This window comes from Thalassophryne amazonica, chromosome 7 (assembly GCF_902500255.1).
Source record: "Thalassophryne amazonica chromosome 7, fThaAma1.1, whole genome shotgun sequence".
In the NCBI taxonomy this organism is placed as follows: domain Eukaryota; kingdom Metazoa; phylum Chordata; class Actinopteri; order Batrachoidiformes; family Batrachoididae; genus Thalassophryne; species Thalassophryne amazonica.
Window position 1 is genome coordinate 57,309,118 of NC_047109.1, and position 15,122 is coordinate 57,324,239.

At 41.5% G+C, this 15,122-nt stretch overlaps 1 protein-coding gene across 13 annotated transcripts in view; it reads right to left on the reverse strand.

Annotated features, from left to right (window-relative positions):
- Positions 1-2,633: 2,633 nt before the first annotated feature.
- Positions 2,634-15,122, reverse strand: part of syngap1b (synaptic Ras GTPase activating protein 1b) — a 640,555-nt gene continuing 628,066 nt past the window's right edge. For 10 of the 13 annotated variants that reach the window (XM_034174257.1, XM_034174256.1, XM_034174266.1 and 7 more), the window contains one exon: positions 5,519-7,107. In XM_034174257.1, coding sequence (XP_034030148.1) covers positions 6,766-7,107 — 342 coding nt within the window. In that variant the 3' untranslated portion in view covers positions 5,519-6,765. Of the gene's footprint in view, positions 4,205-5,518; positions 7,108-15,122 lie in introns of those variants that run through there. The other 3 variants (XM_034174268.1, XM_034174258.1, XM_034174261.1) reach the window with 2 other exon arrangements.

A 15,122-nucleotide genomic window follows, 5' to 3' on the forward strand; every position in this document is an offset into this window, starting at 1 on the left:
ACACAATGTCCTAACTTCATTGGAATTGGGGTTGAATAAACTGTCACTGGGTGCAGATTATAACCTACATTGTTCATATGTTAAACAGTAATGTGTAAGAGTGAAAACAAGTGTACCTGTTAATGTTAGGGCCCCTTCACACATAGTATGAATAAGTACAAATCTGGGCGAATCATTGCGGAACAGCTTGTATAAGCGAACCACGAAAACATCGAGCCGACAGGCAGGCGTGAACGATGCTGCTGCGACGGTTTCGTGCATGTGACGGTGTCGTGCACGAGCATGCACAAAACTGTCACAGCGTGAACACACTGCGAGCAGCTGTAGCATGTGTAACCACATCACGCAGTTGCTGTGAAAAATAAAATAAAAAATACATGCGACCCACGGTATTCGAACCTGCAATTTACAAAAGCTCTGATTACCAGCCAGAAACTTTACCACTGCGCTACCATCTCCGGCCTGTAAATGGTGTGGAAAAATGCCTGAAATCAACAAGGACATGGACAAGGTGTGCTGTGTGCAGCTGCTGCAGCCTGGCACAAAGGCAAAAAGATTTGTTTTATATATTTCCACACGAGGACAGCAGACAGAGACACGCCTCACGGAGGAATGTTGTAAGTTCATGTTTGTCAAAACAAAACATGGTACGTGTTCTTCAGCTGGGACGTCCAGGAGCAGAGATCTTTACAGCAGTGGCTGTGGGCAGACACGCCCCCCGCCTGTTCAGTGCCCAGACCAATTTGTCACTCTGTGTTATGTGGTCATTAATTTTCTTTATTGGTTATGTAATTGTGTATGTAGGTATCATCATAATTATTTATATACCTGTCCTGGCATTGGTTTCTGTGTTTGTAATGTGTGCACTGAGCCGTCATCCAGCTGTCAGTGTGCTGCGGTCAGCTGACAGGCCCCTCACCGTGCTGTGTGCGCTCAGACCTTGCTGTCCGGCCCCCATGTGATCAGGTATATACATACATATAAGCATTTTATGCAAGTGTTCTCCCCCCCGGCATGACACATGTGCCCCCCCTGCTTCCCCCAGGACACATGTGCACACATGTGTGTTGCTTTTTGCAACTCCACAGTTGTGGGGGCACTTAGACAAATTTCACATCCAGCTCAAAAGTGATCGTCTGTTGATTTTATGCTAATAGCAGGAATGGCCACACATTTTCTAAGCGCCGAGTGGTTCTCGATGCGTATGTGTTTGACCTGGAATTTGGCTGACGCCTGCTGTGAGACAGATTGAATGGGCTCTCACATGGCACTCTGTCTTTCAGCCGCTGGTGTGCGCAAATAGTTGTAGCAACAGGTGTACGAGGTGTTAGAAGCAGGCTTGCTTTTACAATTCCTGCTTCATGTGCAATTCATGCGCAATTCGACCACATTCATACTATGTGTGAAGGGGCCTTTAATTCAACAAAACTCAACTTCGGTTATTATCTTTATTGTGTCTTTTCTGGTCAAATCAAATAAACCAGTTTACAGAGAGAATAAGGAGGGTTCTATGAACTAAAACACATGAATCCAATGTGTTGAGAAACATTTTCACACCAAGTTAAGAATGTAATTATTTATTAATTCATTAATTTATTTATGTATTTCTATCTCCAGATTCACCCACCTGAAAAATATAAATTCCGGTGTATTCAAAAAAGAAAGTGGGGTTGGGGGGGCTGAAGGGGGACAAGGAAATTTTCATCAACTGCATCAGAGTAATAGACAAAATCATGAGTGGCAATAATTAGCATAATTATTACAATAATAATGATCAAAATATCCACATTCATAACAAATCCATATACACTGCAATACACTCTTCAACATCACTCTTCCATTAATATACACAAAATCCCCAAATGTCTGTCCTGTTCAATAAAACACTAGAGCGGTATAGGTTTAGGAAGAGGTGGGTGTGACGGGGAGGGGGGGGGTATATGGCTTGTCCCAGGGTATGAAAATGAGTGAGTGCAGGAGTGAATGGGTCAAAGGTTAGTAAGAGGCTAAGTGAGAGGCACAGGTATTCAGTAAGGACCTATACAAAAAAAGAATAAGAAGAACAAGAAGAAAACAAAAAAGCAATGTTAAGTAATGACAGTCTACTTTCACGGAAGGATTTACCAATCTAACCAAATCTTTAAAAAAGGCTAGAAGGCTCCACGAGAGGCAGAATTTGGGGAACAAAATTTCAATTAATATATAAGGGTTGTCAGAATAAATATATAACTCTGAATGACAACCACTGCAAACATATACCATAGGAACCTAAAGTAAAAATTAGATATTCAAGAACTCAAAACAGGTCAACAATTTCAAATAAATGCAGATGGGGTTTTCTTGGGGGGGGGAGGGATTTTTTAATATCTTATTCTATATATGTACAAAGATAGCTTGGTCACCCAAATCTGCTTAGAAAAGTGTTTTAGTTGGTCAGAAAATGAGTGCAAGCTTAAGATTATGTCAGTTACTTCAAGAATGCAGCTATAAGTGACAGACCCGGCTGATATTGTTAGTCTGCACAGAAAGTGCCTCTATAAGCCGTCGGTACGTTTAAAAACCTTTCCATCCTGCAGTGTTGGCAACGTGAGAAGACCTAGTCATAGAAAGAGAGAGAAACATTAGAGGAAATAACTGTACACTCTGCATATACAAACAATCAGTATATACATATAGACATACCATATATACACATTTATCCAGTATATACACAAAGATTTACCCCGTACACACACTTATATACAAACACATTCACCCAATTCAGCAGAACCTCTAACATATCTCTCTCTGTCCTCTTTTCAGTGACAGGTGGAAATGGCAGGGATTTCAACTCAGACTGGTGTCAGTGGAGTCCATCCGAAGAAAGAAACAGGGGAGTTTTACAGCAATTTTGACTGATGAATTGTGCCAAACTCAGCCACCAACTCAGAAACCAAGAGTTCATCCTCTGCTCTGTTAAACCCGACAGACACATAGTTAAAGCAGAGTACAAAACATCATCGGTAAGAACGTCCTCCTCCGGCGACTTTCACATCGTCCACAAATGGAGAGCTCCATGGCGATTACGGGATGAGAACAATCCATCCACTTTTTTCCCCCTCCCGCTCTTAAAACGGTTATAGCCACGAAGGAAGGCGGGCACAGGTCGCAGCCATGTGCAAACTGTCATTGGGGAGTAGGTAAAACACAAGCTCGTCCTTTTTCATCGCAGTCTGAGGGCGGCGATTCTCTCCACAAGATTGTCTCAGTAAGAAAACTCTCTTCATATAAAATGAATTATTTATGAACTTTCATTAGATAGACATGTCTATCTATGTCAATAAATAAATATCTGATCCGGAAGATATCTGACAGTTTTTTTTTTTTTTTGCATTATTGTAAGAATAAGCAGTATTATAGAAATATAAATAGTAACATTCTGTCCATTATTTCAAAGTCTTCACTGAAGCAGGACTTGTGTTTTGAAGCAGTGTCACTTGTATAGGCTGTGCATATTTAGTTTCCCTTAAATCAAAGTCTGAAAGAGATTCATATGGACAAACTAAAATGAAGAAGTGAGAAATTGTTGAAATGTAAAAGAGATCAATAGGGTCTTAAAGTGGATTAAAATGATGCGGTTAAATAATCAGAGCGACGAGATGGTGATGAGTTAAAAAGGTAATTTGAAAAGACTATAAGAGAGAAAAAGTTAAATAAATGCTTTTAAGGTAAATCAGCTTTGACTGAAAATTCAAGAGAAGTCAAGCACCTTTGTAACTCATCTTACCCATAGTACACCTCTCTCTCATTTTCAGCCCTCCGTGGCCTTTGTGTTCTTCCATTCTGCTGTTTGATCAGACTGCATAGCTGTTCTTTGCATGCCTGGCAGGCCGACAAACACCAAAATATATGTTCAGCCCACCTTTAAAAAATAAAATAAATGATCCAACCTATGAGGCGCCAAACACATAAAAATCCTGTTATCAAATCAGAGAGAGAGACCCCAAGTAAAGTAAGAATCCCAGCATTTCCTTACATGGTCCGCTGGGGCTCTGCACCATCCTTTGAGAAAAGAGAATGGGACCAATGCCCCAAGTTCTCCCTTTGTCAGCCAATCGCATCACGAGAGAGTGCTCTGGACATTTGGCCGTACCACCCTGCGGACTGCCGACGGTGCATCAGCCAATTAGGTTCCACATTGTCCTCCATGAAGCTTTGAGAGTGGCTAGGGGGAGAAAAAAGGGAGACAGAGAGAGAACAAACGGGGGAGGTGCTTGATCAGGTGCTATTGAAGCATAGCTAGGCGGGAAGTTGAGTATGTGGCGGCAGTCTTTCCAAAGCTGGACTCTCTTTTTTTCATGTAGTTTTGTGTTCAGCTCTGAGGAAACTGCTCCTTTACCTGAGTCTCTCATTTAATGTCACTGAGGTATTTTCACAGCAGTATTAATTTATCAACCAGAAACTGATGTTCAAACTTGGCCCACTTTGAATCCAACATTCATCTTCGCATATGTGATTTCACACGAGAAAAAGTACTTACAAGCTGTGTGCAAAGGAGATTATCTCTCCCTGCCAACGTTATCAATATAAAATGCTCACAGCTAAGCCTATCCATCAATGACCATTTTGACTTCGGAAAGAGCAGTGAGCAATTTGTTTTAGGAAGAATTTAAAAATAGTAAGTAAACGGCCGACACAAAGCCGACGCAAAGCTCATCAATTCGTCTTGGTTTCACCTGCATGTTCAAATAAATAAATGCATAAATGAATAAAACCACTCTGAGTTACTGCAAAGCATCACTTAAGTGAGGCTACAGAGACAAAAAATAAATTTACATTCAGACAAACCTTACAACGGACAATTTGTTGACAAATATGAAGGAATATGGAACAACACATTACAGACATGACTGATATTCTGCATTTGACATGGAACAAACTGAAGACTGGTTTTAAGAATGTAATCCTTAAAGACTTACATCACCTTATTTTTTCTTAATGTGCTACTGAATATTTTTAGAAATCAAGGCCATTTTCCTGACATGATAAGTAATTCATTTTGAAATATTTGAAATTTCAAATATGAGATGAAGCATGCTTTTTTAAGCTCAGTGTTTTACACAAAGGTTTGTAAGATACATTTGGTTGGGAAATAGCCAGCCAACTGGCTTCAGGATGTTGATATTCTGTATATGCCAGGCACTTCGTGTCAAAACCCGAGTCAGAAATCAGACCAAAATTGACAACTGAAATAGATTACTTGTTGTTATATTTGTGACACTTTGCTTTTATAACAAAATGACTATTTAAAGAAAATGAAACTGCAATAAAATTGGCGCAAATAACTAAAATATTTACTAAAAATAGATAATGTGTATCTCTAGTTTTGGGTGGAATTATTTTACTTATGCATGAAAAATGACAGCCACATGGAAAATATTATTCCACAAATAAAACCCAAAACAAAACCATCATCAGCTGTATCTAAACAAAAATGGACCAACACTTTACAAAGAAAAGAAACCTTTAGAACGCAATTCATCTCTTTGAATTAAAGCTCCTTCATTCAAGTATGAAAACTGCAGTGTTTCTTGTAAAGTGTGTTTTGTATTTGGAGAAGTGGGCTGTGCAAATTCCGATATAACCCAGGTGATCCATTGATTTCAGCCACTCTATTGTTTTGGTGAAGTGCTTTTAATTACCTACAACTAAAACCAGAGATTGGAGGAAGGCGTTTCTGAAACACAGATATGGAAACCTCATTTAGACGTAAGAACATAAAAAAATACACAAAGAACACATACACATAAAACATATCAGGCAAAATGTCCCGTCAAACTGTCTAATAGAGTGAAAGACAGTGGGTGAATCTTGAAGGAGGCAGTGTTATGGTGGACAAAGACTTGAAAATGGCACCATTTGTTTGTGTTTAGCACCAGCTTATCACATGTCAGTTCTGAGATTGAGAAGAGAAAAAAATTGCACGAGCTCAGCCCAAAAAACAAAGAAGTCCTTTCGATTAAAAAAAGTTCCCCAAAAGTTTGCTCACCTTCCATCCATTTGTTTCATAAAACCCAGCAGGGAATGATTTCTTTCAGTCCGTTTTTCTGAGACTAGCGAAGCCCCGCTGTTACCTCTATAATCTATTAGAAAACCCTGTTAAACAACACTGAAAGGCACTAAAAAAAGCCAGACTACATTGCCGCATCTCTGTCTAAACACTTCACAGCCTGGCATATTCAGGTTAGGTATAATTAATGCACCTATATCCATGAGAGTCAAGCAATACTACAAGCTGTCTCATAGCACTTCTTTGCAATGGCTACTGTAAAGTCTTTGGAGTGAAAGTCATTCTATAGTTCTTCTCCTTTAGCCTGCATTTATGTTCCATGGAGCAACAGACAGGCAATGAGTTCACAAAGCAGGTGTTCATACATCGGCTTGGTGTGACAAGTATGCACTTGTGTGTCAAAAGCTCTGTTTGACAGATTCAAACAGCTTATGGTATGTGATAAAGTATCATTATCTTGTCCTGCAAGACTGATACTGACTGAAGCTCGACAAGAGCTTCAAGAGAACAAGTGTCCGTTGAAGAGCCCTTTGTGTTGTGTGTTTGTATGTAATGCACTGTGCAGTAGCTGTATGTTTACTCTTCCTCCTCTTTCTTCTCTCTCATGCCGGGGTAAAAGGAATACCTATGCCAAATTTTGTTCAAAGCATTATCTTCCTAAATAGGAAAAGACAAAGACAGTTTGATTTGGTTGTGTCATCTCTCTCTGATTTGGTCTATTGTTGTGTTTGACCTACTCCCCCTTCTTCTGCTATGCCTGCCGTTGCCACTGCTGTGGGTCTGGTTGTCTGTGATGTTGTCACGGGGGAGGATGTTTGGTTGCCACGGAGCTCTCCATTCTGACTAGGATGTTGATGTGGAGTGGGTAGAGAGGGAGGGCCTAGGCTTTGTGGGAGGACTCCATTGTGGGGTGAGCTGTCAGAGGAAATGCCAGTGGAAGAGAATCTGAGGTCCTGATCGTTGGTTACTGCTCCTCCTCTTCCTCCTCCACCACCTCCCACTCCACCTTCAGTTTTCACACCGGGGTCTGCAGAACCCAGGGAGGAAAGCTGGTCCTCCTAGCGAGATAGAGAGAGAGGGGAGGGGGAAGAGGAGTGGGTGCAGGGAGAGATGGTCGTAGAAGAGAGGCCATTCAGTGAGCGATGGGAAGAGTTGTAAAGGAGATGGCCAGAAGATAATGTGACATATAAAGGGAAAAGAAACAAATAGAAGAGGAGTGTGAGGAGTGTGAAGTAGGAGGAGCAGTGTCATGAAAAAGAAATTTCAGGGCGATAAGGGGAGGAGGTATCAGAAATGGGTGTGATTGAAATGTGGATGAAATGACCAAATGGGAAAATATTACGATGGAGTAACAGTCAGATATGACAAAATAAATACATGGAAAAGCCATGGCAGTAGAAAGATAAAGAGTATTAGCAAAGAAAAGAATAGTGACAAGGGAGTGGAAGAACAACAAAGAAAGGAGAAAGACAGAGGGAGAAAGCCAAATGAGTTACGAAGTTCATGCATGACGTACACCAATAGAAATGGCAGCACAGGAAAAGAAGGGATGGAGTGAATTAAAAACTCTTAACATCAAAGGGTCCTGATCCTCTCTGGAGGAGCAGCGAGGGCTGTTTGACGGGTGACATGAGCCAGGTGAGTCATTCTTTGCTAAGAAGTACTGCAAATTCATGTTCAAAAAATACTACATTTCTACAGTATGTCTGTGCTTAACTTAAAATACCTTAAGAGACTAAAGATATCTTAACAGCACATAGCAGCTTAGTACTAAAACATGCAGAAGACTTGAAGCCACACAGAGCTTACAGATATTACAGCGTGCCAGACTCTACAGCAAAGTGCACTGCGTGGCCTGGCACAAAATCCAAACCTCTGTCAAATTCACCAACCAAAATTTTGAACCCAAACCAATAGTTCACAAAGCAGAGAGCTGGTCTTACAAATGTGATGTTGGTTGTATGTATACCTTAGTTTGGAGCATTTGATTAGTGATTAAGTCAAAGTTTGGTTTTGCCATTTTTTCTTACAGACATTTACGCAGAATAACAGCAATGCAAATATTACTTCCATTATTTGTTTTAGTCAAGGGCTGTTTGCAATCCTTCACTCACAGTCATGTTCACTGTAGTCTGAGCAGTGGGAAGAGAAAAAAAAACTGGGTTATTGTGCCAGTAGACAACTACAGCCCCTTTTGCACTTACTATAAGTCATGAACCATCTTGGAATTTTACATTTAGGTGCCATGTAGGAATACAGAACTGTGTTATGCGTGTGCCTGTGCAGACAATAACTTGGACAAGGGTGAACAGATTTTGCCCAGTTTGGCTGGAAGGTTCCAAGGGAGAGTGTCTTCAGATGCTGTACTTTTGTATTGATTGCAATCTCTCTCAATCTATGTGGCAGTTTGACTTTTAAAATGAGAATTTCATGTTGGTGTCGCAAAAAGTCTCTTCAGTCCAAACAATGCCAAAGCCCTGTAAAAAATTACAGGTCAGGTCAGAGGGCATGCGATGATTCCTTGCATTGCTGCAAAATTACAGTAGCACACTATATTCTATCTCTGCCTCCTTGCGTGCTTCCATTAGTCCACAAGCTGGGGGTGGACCGTCGGTACAAATGAGGACAGCAATACTCATTGTAATTTTTGGCTATATATATATATATACAGTATATATATATATGCCTAGTTTATGAAAAAGTATGATAGCAATGTAGAGGTAGTACCCTTTTGTGAGTTATCATGTTTTTACACCCAAACCAAAATTTACATTTATCAATAGTGGTCATGTAAGCACTCGCTCCTTCAAATTAACCTATTTTGGAAACTAATCACGTTATGGAGTTAGTGCAATGTGTATTGTATACATACGGCTTCAGTTTCCTATGATTAACAATGTATAGTTGGTGAGTCAGTTTGCGAGGAACGCCCAAAGTGTAACCCCTATCTATAACTAATAATGTGCATTTTTGGTTGATAGTACTAAATTAGGTGCCACTAATATTTTGATCTGTGTTGTACTTATACAAATTTTAGCACATTTGAATATGATGTCTGTAAAATATAAAATATGTATATTCTATTTAGCTTTTCATTATGTTTAATCACTAATTTAGCTGAAAACGTCAATATAGCTGAAAAATTCAATATACAAGGTCTGTTAGAAAAGTATCTGACCTTTTTATTTTTTCAAAAACCTGATGGATTTGAATCACGTGTGCTTGCATGAGCCAACCTTGAACCTTCGTGTGCATGCGTGAGTTTTTTCACGCTTGTCGAATGCGTCATTTGCTTGTAAGCAGCCTTTGTGTGAGGATGGGTTGAGTCTCTCGTCGTCTCTCATCGTACCAAAAAGTGGTAACATTTTATTGGCCCACCCTGTACGTAATTGCCTCCCTGTATATCACTTTTCTTACTCGTTGCCATGACTGAGAAGTGTTACTGTGCACACTTTCATACTCCCAAGCATGTTATAACACAATTCATAACCTCATTTGTCACTGGAAATCTATATATCAAAGCTCTGCACACTTAAGGTTTGGTGGAACATAAATAATGTGAAGTAATTAGGCAATGTGACACAAAGAAATTGATTAGGAACCTTTTAGACCACTTTTTTCACCACTAGCAGTTTAAATTTTATCAAGTTATTTGGAAATACAAACAAAAATATTTAAGCCCTTTAACATTACCAGAGTCAGTACAAGATAAATCAAGCAAATGCAACTCAGTGATTAAAAACAGTCATTGTAGTTGTTGTGAAAGTGATATATACATGAACATAAAAAAAAAGAAAAAAAGAAGATAATTACTATTATTCATCTAAGAAAGTAATCACAAACAAACATGATAATTGATCATGGATGAACCAATAAAATATAAATCCCGTACCACACAATCACTAATACGAGGTCTGTTAGAAAAGTATCTGACCTTTGTATTTTTTTCAAAAACCTGATGGATTTGAATCACGTGTGCTTGCATGAGCCAACCTTGAACCTTCGTGCGCATGCATGAGTTTTTTCACGCCTGTCGATTGCGTCATTTGCTTGTAAGCAGCCTTTGTGTGAGGATGGGTGGAGTCTCTCATCGTTTTTTCTTTGCGAGGAAATGGCGGAACGACTGGAGCAGTGTGACTGCATCAAATTTTGCCAGAAACTGGGTGACAGCCAGGTGGAACCCATTTGGATTATTCAGACGGCTTTCGGTGACGATGCTATGAGCATCACACAGATTAAGGAGCGGTACAACCGGTTTAAAGACGGCCGCACAACGGTGGAGAGCGAGCCACGCTCCGGTTGGCCATCAACATGCTGAAATGACCAGATCATTTCCAAAGTGAACGCTGTGGTGATGTGGGACTGTCGTGTGACTATCCGAGAAATTGTGGAAGAGGTGGACATCAGCACTTTTCGGCACATTCCACTGTGACAGAAGATTTTGCCATGAAAAGAGTTGCAGCAAAATTCATCGGCACGAAGCTGATGGTGCGGCAAAAGCGCCTCCGTGTTGAAGCCTTACAGGACATGTTGTGACATGCTCACCTCGTCCACAATTTCTTGGATAGTAACACGACTGAAAAGCCACCGAAAGCCATCTGAATCTTCCGAATGACATGTCCTGTGAGGCTTCAACACGGTGGCGCTTTTGCTGCGCCATCAGCTTCGTGCCAAAGCCATCGGCAGGAGGCGCCCGTTGAGGGGGGGGGTCCTGTTGTGTGGGCCGCCCGAAGAGGAGGTACTGCTGGCCCAACGCCAGAGGGCTCCCTGCCTGTAGGCGGGCTTCAGGCACCAGAGGGCGCAGCCACCGCCAGGAACTTCAAGTTGACAGCTGTCACTTATCACCTCATCACACCTCACCCATAAAAGCCTGGAGAAGACACCACATCTTTGCCGAGAAATCGTCAAACCCTTCAGGTAGACACTCAGCCGTTGTGTGTAATTCAGCTAAGCTAAGTTGTGACGTATTTTGCATCTGAGCTGGTAGCTGTTGAACTGTGCTTTTGAGTTTGCAGCTCTATCCACTGTCTGCCGAGTTGGAGGGAGTTGGTAAGAGTTGGCGTTCCCGCTCTACAGTCTTACACTCGCTGAGTGGAGTCTGCACGTATAACTCAAGGAAGTAGTGAGATCAGGAGGTGGTGTTTTCTCCAAAAGGAATTACCTGCTGACTGTTTTACTGGGTGTGTACACATACAGCCACTATTAACTGTTTCTGTTTCCTGCCAGCAGTACCCGATCTGACAGCTGGAGACGGTGACCACCTGGGGACTCAGGACTTGGCGGCTCCGGGGTGTTCCAGATCCGTTGGCGGTGAAAGCTTTGTTGATCCGGAACCTCGTCTGACTTTCACAAAAAGGCAGAAGATGTGGACATCAGCACTTTTTCCGGCACATTCCACCGTTACAGGAGTTTTTTTTTCATGGAAAAAGAGCCACGGAGCCGTTCATTACGCGGGACAAAACCACCTCGGTGTTGGTCTCACAGGACGGCTTAAAGGTGGATTTCAGACGGATTCCTGTTGCTTTCCAGTCGTGTGAATATCAGATTGTGATTGTGGATGAGCTGGACATGCCAGAACATCACGGCGTTTCTTTTCGCCATGCAGCTCCGCCACGACGCGCGGAATTCCTCCGCCTTTGTTCCTCTTTCCATGGCACAAACTCCTGTAACAGTGAAATGTGCCGTTCATTTCTAAACTGGACGCTGTCTTGATCTGGTATGTCCTCTGACTAGCACAGGAATTGTGAAAAGACGTGGACATCAGCACTTTTTCGGCACATTAAGACAGACGTGCGGAGGAGTTCGGCGCGTCGTGGTGCAGCCGCTCGGTGCAAAGAAACGCCGTGATGAAGCCTCATAGGACATGTTGTTGCTTGTCCAGCTCAAGCTCAATTTCTCGGATATTCACACAACAGAAAAGCAACCGGAATCCGTCTGAAAGCTGTCCTGAGAGACCAACACCGAGGTGGTTTTGTGCCGCATCAAGAGCGGCACGGTGGCGCGTCCCTCGGCTTCTTTTTCCATGAAAAAAAACTCATGTAACGGTGGAATGTGCCAAAAAAGTGCTGATGTCCACGTCTTTTCACAATTCCTGTGCTAGTCAGAGGACATACCGGATCAAGACAGCGTCCAGTTTAGAAATGAACGGCACATTTCACTGTTACAGGAGTTTTTGTCATGGAAAGAGGAACAAAGGCGGAGGAATTCCGCGTGTCGCGGCGGAGCTGCATGGCGAAAAGAAACGCCATGATGAAGCCTCACAGGACATGTTCTGGCATGTTCAGCTCATGCACAATCACAATCGGATATTCACACTACTGGAAAGCAACCGGAATCCGTCTGAAATCCACCTTTAAGCCGTCCTGTGAGACCAACACCGAGGTGGTTTTGTCCCGCGTAATGAACGGCTCCGCGGCGCGTCCCTCGGCTTCTTTTTCCATGAAAAAAAACTCCTGTAACGGTGGAATGTGCCGGAAAAAGTGCTGATGTCCACATCTTCTGCCTTTTTGTGAAAGTCAGACGAGGTCCCGGATCAACGAAGCTTTCACGTTGGAAATGATCTAGTTGTTTGTGCAGGGTGTCAGCCTGTCCATCGGCGCTGGGAGCGCGCTGCGCTCTCAGCAGTTGTGGGCCATCCTTGAAGGGGCAGTAACACTCCTTAATCTGTTTAATCCCCATAAAATCGTCCCTGAAAGCCATATTAATTTTTCGAACGGTGTCCACCTGGAGGTCTCTTACAGTTTCTGGAAAAAAATTGATGCAGCAAAGATCCAAATCGTTCAGACATTTATTCGCAAGTGGTGAAAAAAGTGCTCTAAAAGGTTCCCAATATTCAATTTCTTTGTGTCGCATTGCCTAATTACTTCACATTATTTACGTTCCACCAAACCTTAAGTGTGCAGAGCTTTGATATACAGATTTCCAGTGACAAATGAGGTTATGGATTGTGTTATAGCATGCTTGGGAGTATTAAAGTGTGCACAGTAACACTTCTCAGTCATGGCAACGAGTAAGAAAAGTGATATACAGGGAGGCAATTACGTACAGGGTGGGCCAATAAAATGTTACCACTTTTTGATCGTACACAAGTTTTTGAAATGAGAACTTATTCTAAAATTTTATTTACAGACTTGTAACAGAAGCATAAAATTAACATTTGATACCAAAGGTTTCCCACTTTGTCTCTTGTTTTCCGCACAGTTCAATTGATGACATGTTCAATCCACGCGCCCCTTCTTTGGATTACAGCTGCAACACGCACATTGAAGTTTGTGATGACACTGCCACACATCTCAAGAGGGATTCTCCAAATTTCAGCTGTAATCCAAAGAAGAGGAGCGTGGATTTAACATATCATCAGTTATTGAACTGAGCAGAAAACAAGAGACAAAGTGAGAAACATTTGGTATCAAATGTTAATTTGATGCTCCTGTTACAAGTCTGTAAATATTTTTTTTGAATAAGTTCTCATTTCAAAAACATGTACAATCAAAAAGTGGTAACATTTTATTGGCCCACCCTGTATTTGATACCCTGTTGATTTTGAAAGTCTCCTACCTACAAAGAATGGAGGGGTATGTAATTGTTATTGTAGGTACACTTCAACTGTAAGAGACAGAATCTAAAAAAAAGAAAAATCCAGAAAACCACATTGTACCACAGTCGCAAATTACATTAGTAACACACTATGCCATCATGGTTTAAAATTCTGCAGGGCACACAAGGTCCCTGTGCTCAAGCCAGCACATGTCCAAGCCCGTGTGAAATTCACGAGTGACCATCTGGATGATCCAGAGGAGGCATGGGAGAAGGTCGTGTGGTCATATGAGACCAAAATAGAGCTTTTTGGTATCAACTCTACTCGCCGTGTTTGGAGGATGAAAACAACCCCAAGAACACCATCCCAACCATGAAGCATGGGGGTGGAAACATCATACTCTGGGGGTGCTTTGCTGCAAAGGGGACAAGACGACTGCACTGTATTGAAGGGAGGATGGATGGGGTCATGTAGCATGAGATTTTGGCAAACAACCTCCTTCCCTCAGTAAGAGCATTGAAGATGGGTCATGGCTGGGTCTTCCAGCATGACAATAATCCGAAGCACACAGCCAGGGCAACTAAGGAGTGGCTCCGTAAAAAGCATTTCAAGGTCCTGGAGTGGTCTAGCCAGTCTCCAGACCTGAACTCAACAGAAAGGTTTTGGAGGAAGCTGAAGCTTGAAATCTAAAAGATCTGGAGAAGATCTATATGGACAAGTGGACCAAAATCCCTGCTGCAGTGTGTGCAAACTTGGTCAGGAACTACAGTCTGACCACTGTAATTACAAACAAATGTTTCTGTACTAAATATTAAAGTCTGTTTTTCTATTGTATCAAAAACTTATTTCATGCAGTAACATGCAAATTAATTATTTAAAAATCATACAAAGTGATTTTTTGGATTTTTTTTTTAAGATTCTGTTTCTAGTCATTTTTATCATAGTGGACTTACGATAAAAATGACAGACGTCTCCATTTTTTGTAGGTGGGAAAATCATGATGCAAAATCAAGAGTGAGTGAAATACTTATTTGCCTCACTGTATGAGTTTCAAATAGGGTGAATTTATATATATACAGCTGTGCTCGAAAGTTTACATATTCCGGCAAACTTTTCGATTTTTTTTTGGCCATTTCTCTGAAAACATGAATGGCTTCACAAAAACTTTCTTTCACTAATGGTTAGTGGTTGTGTGAAGCCATTTATTGTCAAACAACTATGTTTACTCTTTTTAAAATCATAATGACAACTACCCAAAGACTCTGATCAAAAGTTTACATACCCCTGTTCTTAATACCGTGTATCGCCCCCTTTAACATCAATGACAGCTTGGAGTCTTTCGTGGTAGTTGTAGACGAGGCTCTCCGGTGGTAAAGCTGCAGCTGAATATGTCTTGAACTTTATTTACGTCAATTACAAAGAAATACAAACAGTATGGCACTCTATGGTAATTCTGCACGGAGTAGACAGTTCTCAAAAACTGAATGACTGTGGAAGAAGGAGAAGAGCGACGAAAGCCACCAAGACACCCAGACA